Source organism: Dromiciops gliroides, chromosome 3, assembly GCF_019393635.1.
Source record: "Dromiciops gliroides isolate mDroGli1 chromosome 3, mDroGli1.pri, whole genome shotgun sequence".
Lineage (NCBI taxonomy): Eukaryota > Metazoa > Chordata > Mammalia > Microbiotheria > Microbiotheriidae > Dromiciops > Dromiciops gliroides.
This window is the reverse complement of record NC_057863.1, coordinates 269,848,868-269,865,917: the sequence shown is the minus strand read 5'-3', so window position 1 is coordinate 269,865,917 and position 17,050 is coordinate 269,848,868. Positions and strand designations below refer to the sequence as shown.

Here is a 17,050-nt window from a genome sequence, read left to right as displayed (position 1 = left end):
TTTCTTTCCCCAATTTTTCCTCTACCACTCTTACCTCTCTCCCAGGAATTCTCGTTGGGCTTGGGTTCAATTGGTATTTTTCTTTGAAGTTTTGTTTCTAGCTGTTTTCACATTGTTGTCTTCTCCTGGCTTTGTGTCTTGGTCTTCCCTGCCACTGTAGTAGCTTTTTTGTGGTCAAGTTATTTTTATGTTGTTTGCTTATTTTTCCAGACTATTTCTTTCTTTCTTTTTTTTTTCCAACAACAAGCATTTATTTTATTTTTTCCATTTACATGTAAGGGTAGTTTTCAACATTCATTTTCATAAGACTTAGAGTTCCAAATTTTTCTCCCTCCCTCCCTCTCTTTCCTCCCCCCTCCACAAGACAGCAACCAAGTTATATATGTGCAGTCCACAAGTGCTCCTGTTATCAGTTCATCATTAATCCCTTGGGATTGTCTTGGATCATTGCATTGCTGAGAGTAGTTAAGTCATTCACAATTGCTCATTGAACAATACTGTTGTCAGTATGCACAATGTCCTCCCAGCTCTGCTCACTTCACTATACATCAGTTCATGAGTCTTTCCAGATTTTTCTGGTTTCATCCTGTTTGTCATTTGCTATAACACAATACCATTCCACTACAGTCATATACCACAGCTTCTTTTGTCGTTCCTCAATTGATGGACATTTCCTTGATTCTCAATTCTTAGCCACCACAAAGAGTTGCTATAAATATTTTTTGTACAATTTCCCCCCCTTTTCTCTTTTTCATTATTACTATTGTAAACTGTTTCCCTTCCATCCTATTCCCTTCCCCATGATATTTATTGTATTATCTATCTTCTTTCATCCTATCCCTCTTCAAAAGGGATTTGCTTCTGTTTCCAAACTATTTCTTAACTTTAAACTTTATGTTAAAGTTGGACTCTGCTCATCTAGGGTTGGAAATACTATGAAACTGTTCAGATTCACATAGAAATGGCAATATCCTTGATACTGCCATCAGCTACACATGCCCTTCTTTCATATTAATAAACTTTAAAATCCCCTTCTCTGATCACAATGTGTTTTCGTTCTAGCTCTCCTTTGCTTTGCAACCCCTAACCCTGTTCTTTTTCCTCAGTATGACCTCCAATCTCTAAACCCCTCAGATCTTTCCCAAGCCATTATCCCTGCATTGGCTATATTCCCTCTCTTCCCCATTGTGATCTTTTGGGGAATCCACACTATTTTTTTTTCTCTCATGTCCTTTTCTGCCTTATCCTGTTGCTCATCTTGCTTTGCCAAGCATCTGAACCATCCAGAATGCAAAAAAGGGGAAGTTTTCAATAAATAACTATAGATGGACTTTCTACAAACAGATTTAGGTACACATTGGTTTTTTTTGTTTTTTTTTTAAGTAGGCTTTGTCTCTGCTATCAATGACAACTTTTGTTGCTGTTCTTCATTGATAAAATACACTAAGCTTATCTGAAAACAAAAGCTTCTATAAAAATATAAAATTACTCAGAAAATAAGACTGTAGCCTTTGTTTTTTGATCAATCGCATAATTTTTAGTCTGTGCAAAATGTAAATAAAATTAGAGAAGTAGCATAGAAAATAATGTTTTGGAGGTAAAATTTACAGAACTTGGCAACAAATTGGATATAGAGTGTGAGTGAGTGAGTAGTTGAGGATGACACTAAGATTGCAAATACTAGGTTACTGGAAGAATAGTGGTGCCCTCCAGATAAGTCAATCTCAGAATCATCTGTGAAAATGGAATCCTTGGTAACTGATGAGATCCTTAAGTGAAATAGTATAGGGCTTCTTAAACTTTTTCCCTTCATGATTCCTTTTCTCCTGAAAAATTATTATGTGACCCCAGGTATATAAATATATAAAATAGGTAAATCAAACATTTACTGCCAAATTTTTCTTGACCCCACATTCAATTACATGATCCCATATGGAGTCATGATGCACAGTTGAAGAAGCTTTGAAATAGTATATAGGGTGAAGAGAAGAAGGCCTGGGACAGAATGAAGAGGGGTGGGGTAGGACACTTGCAGTTAGTGGAAATGATCTGGATGATGATCCAGGAGAAGAGACTGAGGAGTAGTCAGATAGGTAAGAGGACAGCTAGGAAAGAGCAACATCACAAAGATATAGAGAAGAGAATATCAAGGAGAAGAGATTGATTGGTGATGTAGGAAGTTCATGATTGAGAAAAGTGCATTAGATCTGACAATTAAGAGATCATTGCTAATATGGAGAGAGTAGATTAAGTTGAATGATGAGATCAGAAACCAGACTGCAGAGAGTTAAGAAGAGAGTGAAAAGAAAGGGAGTGGAAAAAACAAATTTACATGGCCTTCTCAAGGAATTTGGCCATAAAAGAGAGGACAGCGGATGGAGGCATCAAATGAGGATTTTTTTGAGGCCACAGGAGACATTGGTGTGTTTATAGGCAATAAGAAAGTAGTTAATAGACAGAATAAAGATTAATGAGAGAGAAGGGATAGTAGAAGGGACAATCTGTTAGAAAAGACTGGATCATTTGTATATGTGGATGGGTTAGCCTTGGCAAGAAGTACTACCTCTTCATGTAAGATAAGAACAAAGGAGGACATAGTGACTGGCAACATTTGAGTGATATGAGGTGAGATGAGGAGGAGGGAGAAGAAGGACCTCCTGGTAAACAGCTTTAATTTTTTCGTGAGATAAGAGGCAGGGTTCTGAGTGGAGGGGTGGGTTTGTGGAAGGGGGCTGGTATGGGAAATTTGAAGAAGGATAAAAAGGTTTGGAAAAGCCACTGTGGTTAAGTAGAACAGTAAATTGATTAGGGAAGTATAACAGAATTGTCTTGTCAGAGTTTTCTCCAGCTTCATTCAATAGCACATGAGTAGAAATGTAGGCAGTGGATTGTGGGTACAATACAAGTTGAGAGTTAACAGGGCAAGATGGTCAATAGGATAAAGGGGCAAATGGCTCAGAGAAGAGGTTATTATAGCTTTGAACTGGATGTCAGGATGAAGAAAGGAGGAAAATGTAGTAAGGACAGGGTGATGGTCTAGGAGAGAACTGAGGGTAGATGGGTTGGAGGTCATTTTAAGAATGAACAAGCTTTTGGGGCAGCTTGGTGGCACAGTGGATAGAGCACCGGCCCTGGAGTCAGGAGTACCTGAGTTCAAATTTGGCCTCAGACACTTAACACTTACTAGCTGTGTGACCCTGGGCAAGTCACTTAACCCCAATTGCCTTACTAAAAAAAAAAATGAACAAGCTTTGGAGGTGCCAGGGGGAGGGAGACAAGGCGTGACAAATTGTGACAAAAGTGGTGGACTGTGATCAACTAAGGAAATGTTGGAGTTCATAAACATGGGAGTGGAACACTTGTGGTTAATGTCAGGATTATGGGAATGACCATCTTTGCATGTAGCTTAAGTAGAGGAGTGGAAAAATGAGAATCATGGTCATGGTAAATAAGTCAATTCAAGAACTGAAAGGTTAGGGCATTCAAAGGAGTGTCTGTCTGTCTACACCCATTAAAGCTGTCTTCAATATGGATGCAAACCTGACGGTCAAACAATAACTGAAAACCTCCCAGATATTTAAAATTGCGTCTAAAGTGTTTTACATGTCCAATTGGAGTTTATATTAAATCTTTGAAGCAATAGGAAGCTATTGGAGAGTAGGTGGGTGGGTTGATGTAGTCCTTTGCAGTCATCTGTATGGAGATGATAATTGAACTCTTTTTGAGCTGCCAAAGTCACAGTGGGAGGAGAGTATCTAGAGAAAGGAGAAGCCCCGGAGACAGAACTTTAGGCTGTACCCATAGTTCATGGATATGGCACGAATAATGAATCAGTAGGGGAGGTGGGGAGGAGTCGTCAGACTGGTATGGAGAGAATGAAAGAGAAAAAGGAGAGGGAGTAGAGGTAGACATAGAGAGCTTTTTCAAAGAATGTGGCAAAGCAAAGATGAATAGATATAGTGTGAGCTAACATGATACTTAGGGCTATTGGGATCTAGTAAGGGTCCTTTGAGGATAGGGAAGACTTGGATCTGCTTGTAGGCTGCAGGGTAGGAACCAGTAGATGAGCATTTAGAGGTTAAAGAGAAAAGAATATAATAGTTGAGGCAGTTGGCTTCAGAAGACAGAAAAGGATGAGTTCGAGGATGCCTACAGAGGGATAGACCCTGGTGAGTAGAAGGGGCCACCTCTTCATTTGAGACTGGAGTAAAGGAGGAAATGGGAATCATGTCAAGAGGAGGAGGGAGATTTTTTTTGGTCAAGTCTGCGGTTCAGAGTGGGAGGGGAGGAGATGCACTTGGAGGCTTGGGGAGAAAAAAGTTTTGGAGAGTGGGATAGAGAAGTTAAAACTCCTCTTGACACACTTTACACTCCAGGCTAACTGGACTGCCAGCTGCCCTCTAACATGCTGTCTTCAGACTCTTTGCCCTAGTATTTTCTGTCCTGCTGGGAAGCTTGGAATGTGCCCATTTTTCATCTCTGCCTTTCAGAATCCTTAGCTTCTTCAAGGATTAGTTATGTTTGCTAACTTTTCTCTGAAAGCTTCCCTCCTTTCCCCTTCCTCATCTCCTGGAACCAAAAGTATTTTCTCCCTTCTCAACTACCCCTTGTCCCTAAATGTATATTTTACTTACGGCCAAATTTCATCTACCATGCACCAAGGAGAACATAAGCCCTGTAGAGGGAAGTCTGTGCCATTTTTATCTTTGTATTCCCAAAACCTTGCATATGGTTGCTTTTGAACGTTTGTTGCTGAACTGAACAGCTTTTAACAACCAATCACGCTGGTATTTTTTCTATTTATATGAAACCTAAATATGATGTAGTACAATAGGGAAAAAAAGTTTTATGCTTGTTATAATGGAATTTGTGTTGTAAATGGCTCACATGGATTTAATTTAAATCTCTTTTGCTCATTAGGTATAGGAGGCATTGCCAGCATGCCATCTCTCACAGCTGTTGCTCCAGTACCAATGGCATCAATTCCAGTAGTAGGAATGTCCCCACCTCTTGTATCTTCTGTTCCTACAACAGCAGTTCCTCCCCTGGCTAATGGCGCTCCTTCTGTTATACAACCTTTGCCTGCTTTTGCTCATCCTGGTATGTAATCTATTATAACCTAAGCCTAATTTTTCACAACTTGTTTTACAATATTTGCATACGTTGAATGCTCTTTCTATTAAACTTTCAGTGCTACTTGATTTTTCAAGTTAGGGCATGAATTTGTGCTTTCACTGGAGGGAGTTAGGACACTCAACTCCCATCACCACTGAATGTAGGCATCTTTTTTGCCTCAGAGCCTTTCCTATATCAGCAAGAGGTTAAGTGACTTTCCCAGGGCCACACAACCAGTATACATTGGAGGGGAGACTTGAACCCAGGTCTTTCTGGTTGCTGCTCCAGCTCTCCCATGTACTAAGCAAGACTGCCTCTCACTTGATTATAATTTAATTATATTTGGGTCCAAAGAAAAATCTTGTTTTGATTCATATAATTTCTTCTTTTAGCAGATTAAAAACACATACAAGTAAAACATAATATGCCAGAGAGCTGTAAGTTTGTCAAAGTAAATTGCAGCTGTCTACTACTATCAACAGATATGAAGTAAACACCAGTAGCACTGAAAACAAATCTCTTGTAATGTTTTGATAAAAAAAACACCAACAAACTACAGTTAAAGCATGAATTGTAGTTTTTATTGTTATTGACAATAACAATAGCTGGCATGTATATTGTTATTTAAGGTATATAAAACTCTTTACATATATTATCCTATTTTATCCAGAGGTTTATTCTTTGTCAACTGCTCTTATCAAACTTTAAGAAGAATTCACCTTGTCACTGACAAACTAAACTGTCTACCAAATGAGAAAGTATATGGAAGGAATTTGTTGTACTTCTTCATTAAAAGGATTTTTCTATGATGGAAATATAAGTAGAAATGTTTAATTCATATGATGATACATGCTTAAATACTTAAATGGAGACATAAACTGAAATAATGCCAATCTTGAGAATCTTTTTTAAAAGTGTGTGTGTGTAAATGTACTTACATACGTACTGTGTGTATATATGTATATTTTTAATCCAATAGCACATTAGTAAATGAATCTGTTGACTTCTTTATCCATTCATTCATCCATTCATTTATTTAAAGTTTTGAGTTCCAAATAAATGAATCTGTTAATGTAGATATGTTATATGGTCACTGAATTACCACACTGGTCTTGATGTTCCCCTAAATTACAACTAAGTAGTCCATATACCTCCAGGATTAAATATCAAATCCTCTATTTGACTTTCAAAGCCCTTTATAGCTTAGCACCTTTGTGCCTTTCCAGGCATCTTATACTTTATTCCCTCCTATGTAATCCAGTGATGCTGGCTTTCTTGCCGCTCCTTACACATGGCACTCCATCTCCCAACATGGAGCATTTTAACTGGCTAGAATACTTGCCCTCTTCATTTGTACCTTCTGCCTTTCCTGGTGACTTCCCTATTTTCCTTCAAGGCTCAGCTAAAGTCTCACCTTCTGTAAGAAGCAGTCCTCCTTAATCTTAGCTCCTTTCCTCTGGGATAACTTTCCTGTGTATATATTTTTGGTACTTAATTGTTTGCATGTTGTCTCTTCCATTAGACCCATGAGCTCTTTGAGAACAGGGACTGCCCTTTGCCTTTCTTTGTATCCCTAGTATTTCATGCAGTACTTGAATAATATGCCAGGTGCTTAAGAAATGCTTGTTCATTCAACTTTGTTGTATAAAGGTATTGTTACTGAATCAACATTAATAAGCATTCCTTTTCACTTATTTTTCCAGTAGTAGTCATGGGTTTGCAAATTTTCTGCCCGGGAACCAATGCTGCACATTTTAGAAACAGCTGATAGGGTTGGGGTGTGCAGTCTGTAGATATGAAATGCAGTTTTTTTCTCTACAAAACAAACCAGTCTGAGTGGATATGAGCTAAAACTCATCATTTGTATCACACACTAATGGGTCCAGATCACATTCCATGTTCACTTACTGTTATTGCACATTTATGTAGAGAAATTGCATAATTAACTTCCGCTTCATATGTTTTCAGTCAATAAAATACTGGCCTGTGTTTTTCTTTAAGCAGTTTAAATAGTTCTATAACTAACTTGAACAATGTTAGTCTGAATGATCAAGGTAGCAGCACTTTCATGGAAGGAAGTATAATTGTTTGCTTCAGGCTTTTAAAATACTGAATCAGGGATTACAAGGGTAGGAGAGCAAAGGAGAAAAAGTGGAAGTAATTTAGTCATGTTTTACGAGTGTGCTTTCAAAGAGAGATGAAAAATGATTTCTGGTTCATATTTGAAGATTACAGAGCTTAATTTTCCTATGTATTAAAAACATTCCATGACTACCTAAGGAAAATCACCTACAATGTATTTCTTATTGCAGCCACGTTGCCAAAGAGTTCTTCTTTTAGTAGATCTGGTCCAGGTTCACAGTTAAATACAAAACTACAGAAGGCACAATCATTTGATGTGGCTAGGTAAGTTTTTTTGCCTTTCAATTATACTAATGGGTGGCCTGGTTAAATAAATTCATGAACTTTTGGGGGGGGGGTCAGGCTCACACAGCTAGTAAGTGTCAAGTGTCCATTATTTTACAGAAGAATCTGTTGAACATAACTTTTACAAAGTGTCTTAAAGAACTTTGCAGAAGCTTTGTACTGCCATCGGTTGTTGGTATGCCTGTTAAGTAACGATGATGAAAGGCACACAAGAAAATCTATCTTATTATTATTTCATGTTTATATAGTAGTAGATGTAAGAAGTTGGGCACAATGTGCTCTGACCCCACAAACTAACAAATGTTCATAATTTGTGACTAGTGTTAGTTAGGCTGCAGAACAGCACTTGACTTGATAAGTGTGATCTGGGGCCTTATTCATATGTAACTCCCTGTACTCTGTTAGTGCAATACATAGATAAAGTAACTTCTGATGAGAAAGCAAGAGTATAAATTAGCAGAATATTAACTTATGTAAAATGAGGACATCATTGCAGCAGAATTCACAGTTGGAATCCTCCTTGTAAGTTTTTCCACCACTTAAAGAATGTATTATAAGTTTTTGTCACTTTTTCAGAAATTACTTAATATGAGTGAATATATGTTTGTGGGAAAGCCTAAAAGTATTGTAAAGTAAAGCATTTTATAATTGTATTAGAAAAAATATCTATTACTTATTTGTAATTTGAAACAGTTGAATTTACAAAGATATTTTCCAAGTTGCTAGGAATATCCTACCTGAAATCTCAGGCACAATCTATATCCGTGGGTTGAAATTTAAACCTCTCAAAATGACAGCATCTTATCACTTCACTTTAATAAAATTATATTTTTATTTTTGGTGTGTGAAAAATTAAAACGTTCAGAGTTTGACACTCCTTTTTTTTAGAGTGAAAGAAATGGTATAGGTTTAAGAACCATTATATCATCACTTTTGCTTTTTAGCAATTTTCTATCCTCTTTGACTAGTCTTCGACATATAGTAAATAGTCTGTAAGTTGGAACAGCCGTTTTGACTGAATTTATGTCTATGTCAAAAATGAATAGATGATTTTGGGGGTAAATATGCATATTGAAATAGAAAATTAATAGGTGTGAGACTAAATAACAAATGGCAGTTAATTTAAGCAAAGGAAATCATAGACAAATTCTTGCTACTAATTCTTATCTTTTTAAAATTCTTCTCTTAGTGCCTCTCCTGTGGCAGAATGGGCTGTCCCTCAGTCATCAAGACTGAAATATAGGCAACTATTCAATAGCCATGACAAAACAATGAGTGGACATCTAACAGGTATTCAGATGGGTTAACATATGAAAATCAGTTTTGAAAAATGTGGTCTGTTTTAAGTTTCAGGCCTTTGATCTATCATGGAAACACTAAAATTTCTTTTTAAAAATTTCCAACAAAATAAAAAAATAAGCAACTTTGCAGGAGTGCTTTTCTTAATTTGCTTGTTCTTGGAAAGTACTTTCATTCTCTGTCTACCTCACTTCTGTTTATCTACTGGGTATACCTGGGAGTGGAGGAAGTGAGACTTATAATAATAGTAATAATAGCTATAGCATATTTCCCCTTTTTTCCCCTTTTTTAAAGGAAACTTTAAGTTTTCAGAACCTTTATTAAAGTTTTCCAGGTGCTTTACATATGCTAGCTATTTCATTTTGATTACAGAAGGATACCAATACTACCTAGAAACCTTTTAACATTTTCAAAGAAGAATTTTTATCAATTATAAAAAATGCTTAGAGAAAAATAGAATTATCCAATTATAACATTAACTATAAAGGGATTTTTTTCATAACAATAAACATTTTTATTTAAAGTTTTAAGTTCCAAATTCTATCCCTTCTTGCCTCCCAACCCTTCTCCCTCCCTGAGGCAGTAAACAGTCAGATACAGGTTATATGTGTGCAATTATGTAAAACATTACCATATTAGTCATTGTGTATAAGAAAACTTGAACAAAAAATGAAAGTGAAAAATTGCATGCTTCAGTCCACGTTCAATCAATATCAGTTCTTTCTTTGGAGGTGGATAGTATGCTTCATCAATAGTCCTTGGGTATCGTCTTGAATCATTGTATTGTTGAGAATAGTTAAGTCATTCACAGTTCTTCATGGAACATTATTGCTCTCACTGTGCACAACATTCTGGTTCTGCTCACTTCATTATACATTAGGCCTTTCTGAAATCGTCCTGTTTGTCATTTCCTATAACACATTAATATTCCATCACAATCATATACCACAGTTTATTTAGCCATTCCCCAATTTATGGGCATTCCTTTGATAGGAAATATATTTTTTTAAATGGAGAAGCCGCACAGTTCACTGAAAAATCATTGTATGTGAAATCAGAGAATTTAGGTTAAAATCTGAAATCTACCACTTATTTGGATGATCATATGCCAATCTTTTAATCCCCCAGAAGCCTCAGTTTCCTCACTTATAAATTGAGCTATTTTTCCTGGAATGAACTCTAAGGGATGTTCAGCTCTAAATCCAAAATCTTGTGATCCAGTAAAAGCATATTTAGTTTATTCTTACTATTATTAAATAATTTAACATGATCCTGACAAGAGGAAAACATTTTTATAGGAACTTTAATTCTTAGGAATCATGAATTTTCTAGCTTTTTTTGTTTGTTTGTTTTTTGTTTTTTTTATGAGGCAATTGGGGTTAAGTGACTTGCCCAGAGTCACACAGCTAGTAAGTGTTAAGTGTCTGAGGCCGGATTTGAACTCAGGTACTCCTGACTCCAGGGCCGATGCTCTATCCACTGCTCCACCTAGCTGCCCCAATTTGCTAGCTTTTGTTAGCTATTCCTTATAGGTTTCTTTTCCTAAAGTAAAGTATATGTGAGTATGTGTCTCCTTCTGACTTTACAATATGTAAGTGGCAATCTTATTATTCAATTAGTCTTAGTCATCACATCCAATGCCTTTTTTAGTTCTCACCCTCTTCAGCATGAGACTTTTGAATATCCCTTACTTTTTGAGACCCTCTGTTCTTAGTTCTCGTTTTACCATTTGTCTAATGGCTCCTTCTTGTTCTGCTTTGTTGTTTCCTCATCATCTTTTTCATCCTTTAAGCTCAGGGTTTTGGCCTTGATTCTTTTTTCTCTACATTCTTTTCCTTCAAAGTCTAAATCTTTTCCATAGCTTTACCTGTCATCTCTGGGAAGATAACTCTCCAATCTAGATATCTATCTTTTTTTTTCTTTCTTTTTTTTTTTTTTTTTAAGCAGGGCAACTGGGGTTAAATGACTTGTCCAGGGTCACACAGCTAGTGAGTGTTAAGTGTCTGAGGCTGGATTTGAACTCAGGTACTCCTGACTCCAGGGCTGGTGCTCTATCCGCTGCGCCACCTAGCTGCCCCCCAATCTAGATATCTAGCCTGGTCTTGTTCTTGAGCTCCATATCCAATTCCCCAACTGCCTGTAGGCCATTTCTATATGGATAGATCTCACTATCAACATGCCTAAAATTGAGCTTATTAGCTTTCCCTTAAAGAATACTCTTAAACTTCCTTCATTATTTCTGTTAGTAGCATGCGTTCACCCAGTAGCCCATATTCAAAATATCCTCCTTTGACTTTTTCTTTTCTCTTACTTTGTAGGTCTCATAAGCTACCAAGTCCTTTCATGTCCTACCTCCATAACATGTCTTAATTCTGATCTCCTTTCTTTCTTAATAGTGACACTACCTCTAGTATTTTTACCCATTTGCACTACTGTGATAGACTCTTTGCTTTAAAAAGAAAATTTTATTTTTAGTATTGAATTTCTCTTTGCCACCAGCCCCTGCCCCAACCATTCAGAAGTCAAAAAATACAATGTCCATTATACCTGTAAGTTATCTAAAATCTATTAACACATTAGTCACACATTTAGAGTTCATCAGTTCTCTTTGGAAGAGGATAGCACTTTTTCACATGAGTCCTTTGGAACTGTGGATTACTGTGGTATTGTATCACTGTATACAATGTTCTTCTGGTTCTGCTCACTTCACTTTGCATCAAGTCATACAGGTTTTTCTGAAACCATCCCCTTTGTCATTTCTTATAGCACAATAGTATCCCATCACAACCACATGCCATAACTTATTCAACCATTCCCCATTTAATGGTTATTCCCCTAATTTCCAGTTCTTTTCCCCTACAAAAAGAGCCGCTACAAATATTTTGTATAAATAGTCCCATTTCATTTTAAGCATAAGCCTAACTTTTTTTTTGGGGGGGGGAGGTTTGGGCAATGAGGGTTAAGTGACTTGCCCAGGGTCACACAGCTAGTAAGTGTCAAGTGTCTGAGGGTGGATTTGAACTCAGATTCTCCTGAATCTAGGGCCAGTGCCTTATCCACTGTGCCACCTAGCTGCACCCCCATTTCATTTTTATTTTGATATCTTTGGGGTACAGTTTTCGTAGTGGTATTTTTGGATGAAAGGGTAGGCACAGCTTAATAGTCCTTTGAACATAACTCCAAATTGTGCTCCAAAATGATTGGACCAGTCTTGCCATTCTTCTTTGGTAGTTCTTCCATTTTACTGATATTTGATTCTGTTCTGTTTCTCAGTATATATATTACAATTATAATTGATTCAAATATGCAAGAGTGAACAGTATTAAGATAAAGAACACTGATTTTTGCCTAAAGTCACTAACTACTGATTCATCCTGTTAACTTCTTCCTGGTATCTGTTAGGTCCCCAAGCAAGAACTATTCTTATGCAATCAAGTTTACCCCAGACTCAGCTGGCTACAATATGGTAAGAAATTCAAAGTGTTTTTATTCTCAGACATACTCTCCTAAGTATTTTAGATGAACCTTTTTGTTAGGTTTAGAGAGAGATTGAATGTGCTGAACTTCAAATACTGTTTTTGATTTCTTATCCTCATCTTATTCTTCAGTCAGATTTCAGTGTTGGGGATGACTAAAATATATAGTTCCTGTGGTGACTTGTACATGGAAATAGAATCTATCATATGAGCTTATGTGTTGAATAGGTCAATTATATATATCATGTCTTTCCTCCAGTGGACCCTAATTTGGTGTGTTCTATTTTGTGTCAAATTCCATTCACCTGCTTCTTGATAGTATGAATGGTAATATAGCCATTACATACCCAAGCCTCAGAAGCATGAGCTACTTCTTAACATATATAGGGACTTTTAGCTGGCTTTGGAAAGCTGCTGAAGCCACCAGGCTCCATCCAGGCTTTGTAGGCAGGTACTTTTAGAATTATATTACAATATTTTTGCTGACACTCCAAAGGAATATAAGAATATTATAGAATCATTCTTCTACCAAATATAATGTTAAAACATAAAATACAGGGGCAGCTAGATGGCACAGTGGTAAAGCACCGGCCCTGGATTCAGGAGTACCTGAGTTCCAGTCCAGCCTCAGACACTTGACACTTACTAGCTGTGTGACCCTGGGCAAGTCACTTAACCCTCATTGCCCCACCAAAAAAACAAAAAACAAACAAACAAAAACATACAATACAAATACAAATGCAGGGAAGGCAGTGTTTTTCTTGCCTCCTTGCCTGCCTTAGCTAAAGCAGTGCTAGTGTTAGAGCCAGAAGGAATTTGGGGAGAGAAGGCAAAGGCATACCTTTTCATAAATGGTTATGCCTCCATTAGAAATGGTGCGGGGAACAAATTAACTATATAGTTTACTTTTTTGGGGGGGAGGGGCGCAATGAGGGTTAAGTGACTTGCCCAGGGTCACACAGCTAGTAAGTGTAAGTGTCTGAGGCTGGATTTGAACTCAGATCCTCCTGAATTCAGGGCCAGTGCTTTATCTACTGCACTACCTAGCTTCCCCTTACAGTTTACATTTAATAAAAATCTGATATGATTTCAAAATCAATTCAGGGATCTAGAAGCAACTGGAGAGTGAAGAAGTATTCTTGATTTATGGCATGAAGAAAGTTCAGTGTCCTATTGTAGCATTCTCCTTTTTGCATCTTAATAACTGGTTAACATAGATCTGGCATTTGCCTTGAATCATACTTAAGTTATTTTGTCATTTAGGCTCTTGGAACTTCATTGGAAAGTTGCTTTACTATAAGGATCAGTCTATTTGTAGTCACTGAAATTTTACTTCTAAAAATGAACAATTGGTGGTAACATTATAAACATAATTTTAGAGCATCAATGATTTCATCGTAGTGAACCAGCCTTCGATTGGCAAAAAGAATCATCCTGTGTGATTCTCGTTCATGTTCTCCCATATATAAATCTTCTATAGAGAGTCCACTTGCTGTATACTTTTCTTTTCTTTTTTGGAGGGGCAATCAGAGTTAAGTGACTTGTCCAGGGTCACACAGCTAGTAAATGTCAAGTGTCTGAGGCTGGATTTGAACTCAGGTCCTCCTAAATGCAGGGCTAGTGCTTTATCCACTGTGCCACCTAGTTGCCCCCTTGCTGCGTACTTTTATCTACGTCCTTTACCATTCTTGAAATAGGTATTTGTTATAGTGAACAGTATGCTGGGCTTAGCAGCAGGAGAGACTTGAAGAACAAGTCGCTCACTAATAGATAAATGTCAAAGGATAAAAACAAACAGTTCTCAAAAGAAGACTATTAATAACTATATGAAAAAATGCTCCAAATCATTAATAATTAGAGAGATGAAAATTACAACAATTCTGAGGTTTTACCTCACAGCCAGGAAATTGGCAATGATGACAAAAGATAAAAATAGCCCATGTTGGAAGAGCTATAGGAAGACATGTACTCTAACACCATTGGTGGAAGTGTGAATTGGAATAACTGCTCTGAAAGGCAATTTGGAACTATGCTAAAAAAAAAAAAAGTAAATGAAATATCCATACCCTTTGACTCAGAGATCCCATTCCTTGGCATATATCTTAAAGATGTCAAAGGCATAAGGGTCACATATATACCAAAATATTCAAAGCTACAAAGACCTAGAAGCAAAAGTAGATGGCCATTAATTGGGGAATGGCCAAACAAATTACAGAATAGTAGTATAGTGGTATGTTCTTACTACCCTTTGAGAAACAAGGGAGAGGAAGAATTCAGAGAAACATGGGAAAATCTATGTGAATTGATTCAGAGGAAAACACAATGAGTGTCAAAATGGAAATGTAAAAAAAAAAAAAAAAAGAAAGAAACTGAATGCCATGTAATTATTATAACAAGCACTCTTGGACCTGGAAAAGAATTGAAAAAATCTACCACCTTCCTTTCATTATTGAAAAGGGTCTATGGGTGTGGAATATTTTGTGTACAGTCATGGTTGTTGTATTCGTTAGTTTTGCTGAACTGTATTTTGGTGGTTGTTAAAAGAGCTCACTGGGTTTGGGAGGAGAAGAGAGATTTTCAGAAATAAGTAAGATTAAATGTTTTAAAAATAAAATGAGGGGGAAAGAGAGTGTTTGACCTAAAATCTCTTACAGCTCTAAACTATCTAAATCTGTGATTTTATGATTGTATGACAATTCTGGTTTTGGAGTGACTTTGACAAAATAGTAGAAAAGGGGTCTATTTGCCAAAAATCATGCAACTTTTAGGCTAGCTATAAACATTATCTGTTGATACTTTAAATGTGAACTCTTCATTCATGAATCAGCAAGTTGATATGTTACTAGAAGATTTGGACCATACTGATATTTTTCCTTAATGAAACTAGAAGACATAAAGGCATCATTAGTTGCCTTTTAGACATTTTAAACCGAACATATCTATAATTCATGATTTTACCCCCAAGTCCTCCCCTCTCCCAAATTTTCCCCAATTTCTTTCAGAAGGATCACCATTCTTCCAGTCTCTCAGGTTTGTAATCTTGGCATTATCCTGGGCTCCTCAGTCTCCCTCACCTCACAAATCCAATTAGTTGCCAAATCTTGATGTTTATATTTTCACAACATCTCTCACATTCAACCTCTTTCCATTCGTATAACCACCATCTTAGTTCCGACCCTAGTTGCCTAGGTTATTGCAACAACCTTTTATTAGTCTCCTTGCCTCTAAGTCCCTCACCACTGCAGTATGTCCTACACACTGCTACCAAAGTAATTGTTTAAAATTACAGATCTGACCATCTGACTCTCCTACTCAACCAACTCCAGTGGCTTCTTATTGCCTCTTGGATAAAATAGAAATGCCTGTGTTTAGTGACTTGGCTTCAAACTATCTTTCTAGCCTCATTAGATATGACTTCCCTTCTAGTACACTGCAGTCAAACTCAATTGGACTTCAACATGGTTCTCACATGTAACATTCCATCTGCCATCTCTGTGCCTTTGCCCTGGCTGTCCCCCATGCCTGCAATACACCTTCCATTCACAAAGTCTCTCTACCTTTCAGATGGAGCTCAAGCACCATTTTTGCATGCAACCTTTCTTGATGTCCCCAGCTGCTAAGGCTCTCCCTCCTCAACTACCTTGTATTTAACTGCTTTATATGTATTTGTATTTATTAACTTTATATTTATGCATTATCTACTTTTTATGAACTTGTCCTGTCTTATTATAATGTAAGCTCATTGTAAGAATGTTCTATTCTTTGTACTTGAATCCACAGAGGCACTGTGGATGGCATGTTAACTAATAAAGAAGTACTGTTAAATAGAAAATTTCATAAGGGTTTCAGCTGATTTCCTCATATACCCAAAGTTGTACAATCGTTCATCCCGCCTTGTAGTATTCATGAAGAGCATAAACAAAAGTGATCGTTATGAAGACAGATGTACCTTATAGTCCAATATCTATGGTATACAATAAAGAGGTGCATTCTATTAAGAACTTGACCAGTTCCTCTCAACTCTGTCAATATGGACACTGGTCATTAATGACTTCAATGTGAATTCATTTTACTTTACTAAACATTCGAATGCCTACTGTGTACAGGCCCTAGAACTCCAAAGCCACCTTGAACAATATAGACCTTGCCATTAAGGAACTTAAGTTCTACTGGAGACATACAATGTTTGCACAAGTAAATGAAAAGAAAAATAATTTGATGAGGTAGAGGGCAGCAACATTGGGAATGGTGGAGAAATGAAGGGGTTGAGGGAAGGCTTCCATGGGAGATGGCACGAAAGTTGAACCTTGAAGGAAACCAAGAATTTGGTGGGGTGTGGGGTAGGGGGTGATACATTTAAAGCAAGCCTTTGCAAAGCCATGGAGGGAAAAATTAGAATTTAAGAAATAAGTTAGCCATTTGTCTAGACACTAAAATGTTTTGAAGGAGAATAAAGTTAAAGAAATGGATGACAAAAAAATGTTAGAAAATTTGAGTCAGGATTAGAACTGCCAAAGCTGCCAAAGGCTTGAATCCCATACCAGTAATAATAATAGTATTAATAACTGACTATTATGTAGTGCTTTAATGTTTGTACAGCTCTCTATCTGTCTATCTAAGAGATTTTATATTTGCATGTGTTTGTATATATCAAAATGTGTAAAAGAAGAATAATAATAGCTGCTTACCAATCACATGGGGTTTTGTAAGGTGAAAAAAAAAATATATATATA

At 36.9% G+C, this 17,050-nt stretch overlaps 1 protein-coding gene across 5 annotated transcripts in view; it reads left to right on the top strand.

Annotated features, from left to right (window-relative positions):
• The window catches only part of ITSN1 (intersectin 1), a 300,395-nt gene that overhangs the window by 73,125 nt on the left and 210,220 nt on the right, over nucleotides 1-17,050 (top strand). For all 5 annotated transcript variants that reach the window (XM_043990543.1, XM_043990544.1, XM_043990542.1 and 2 more), the window contains exons 6-9: nucleotides 4,921-5,100; nucleotides 7,428-7,521; nucleotides 8,732-8,832; nucleotides 12,244-12,307. In XM_043990543.1, coding sequence (XP_043846478.1) covers nucleotides 4,921-5,100; nucleotides 7,428-7,521; nucleotides 8,732-8,832; nucleotides 12,244-12,307 — 439 coding nt within the window. The remainder of the gene's footprint in view (nucleotides 1-4,920; nucleotides 5,101-7,427; nucleotides 7,522-8,731; nucleotides 8,833-12,243; nucleotides 12,308-17,050) is intronic.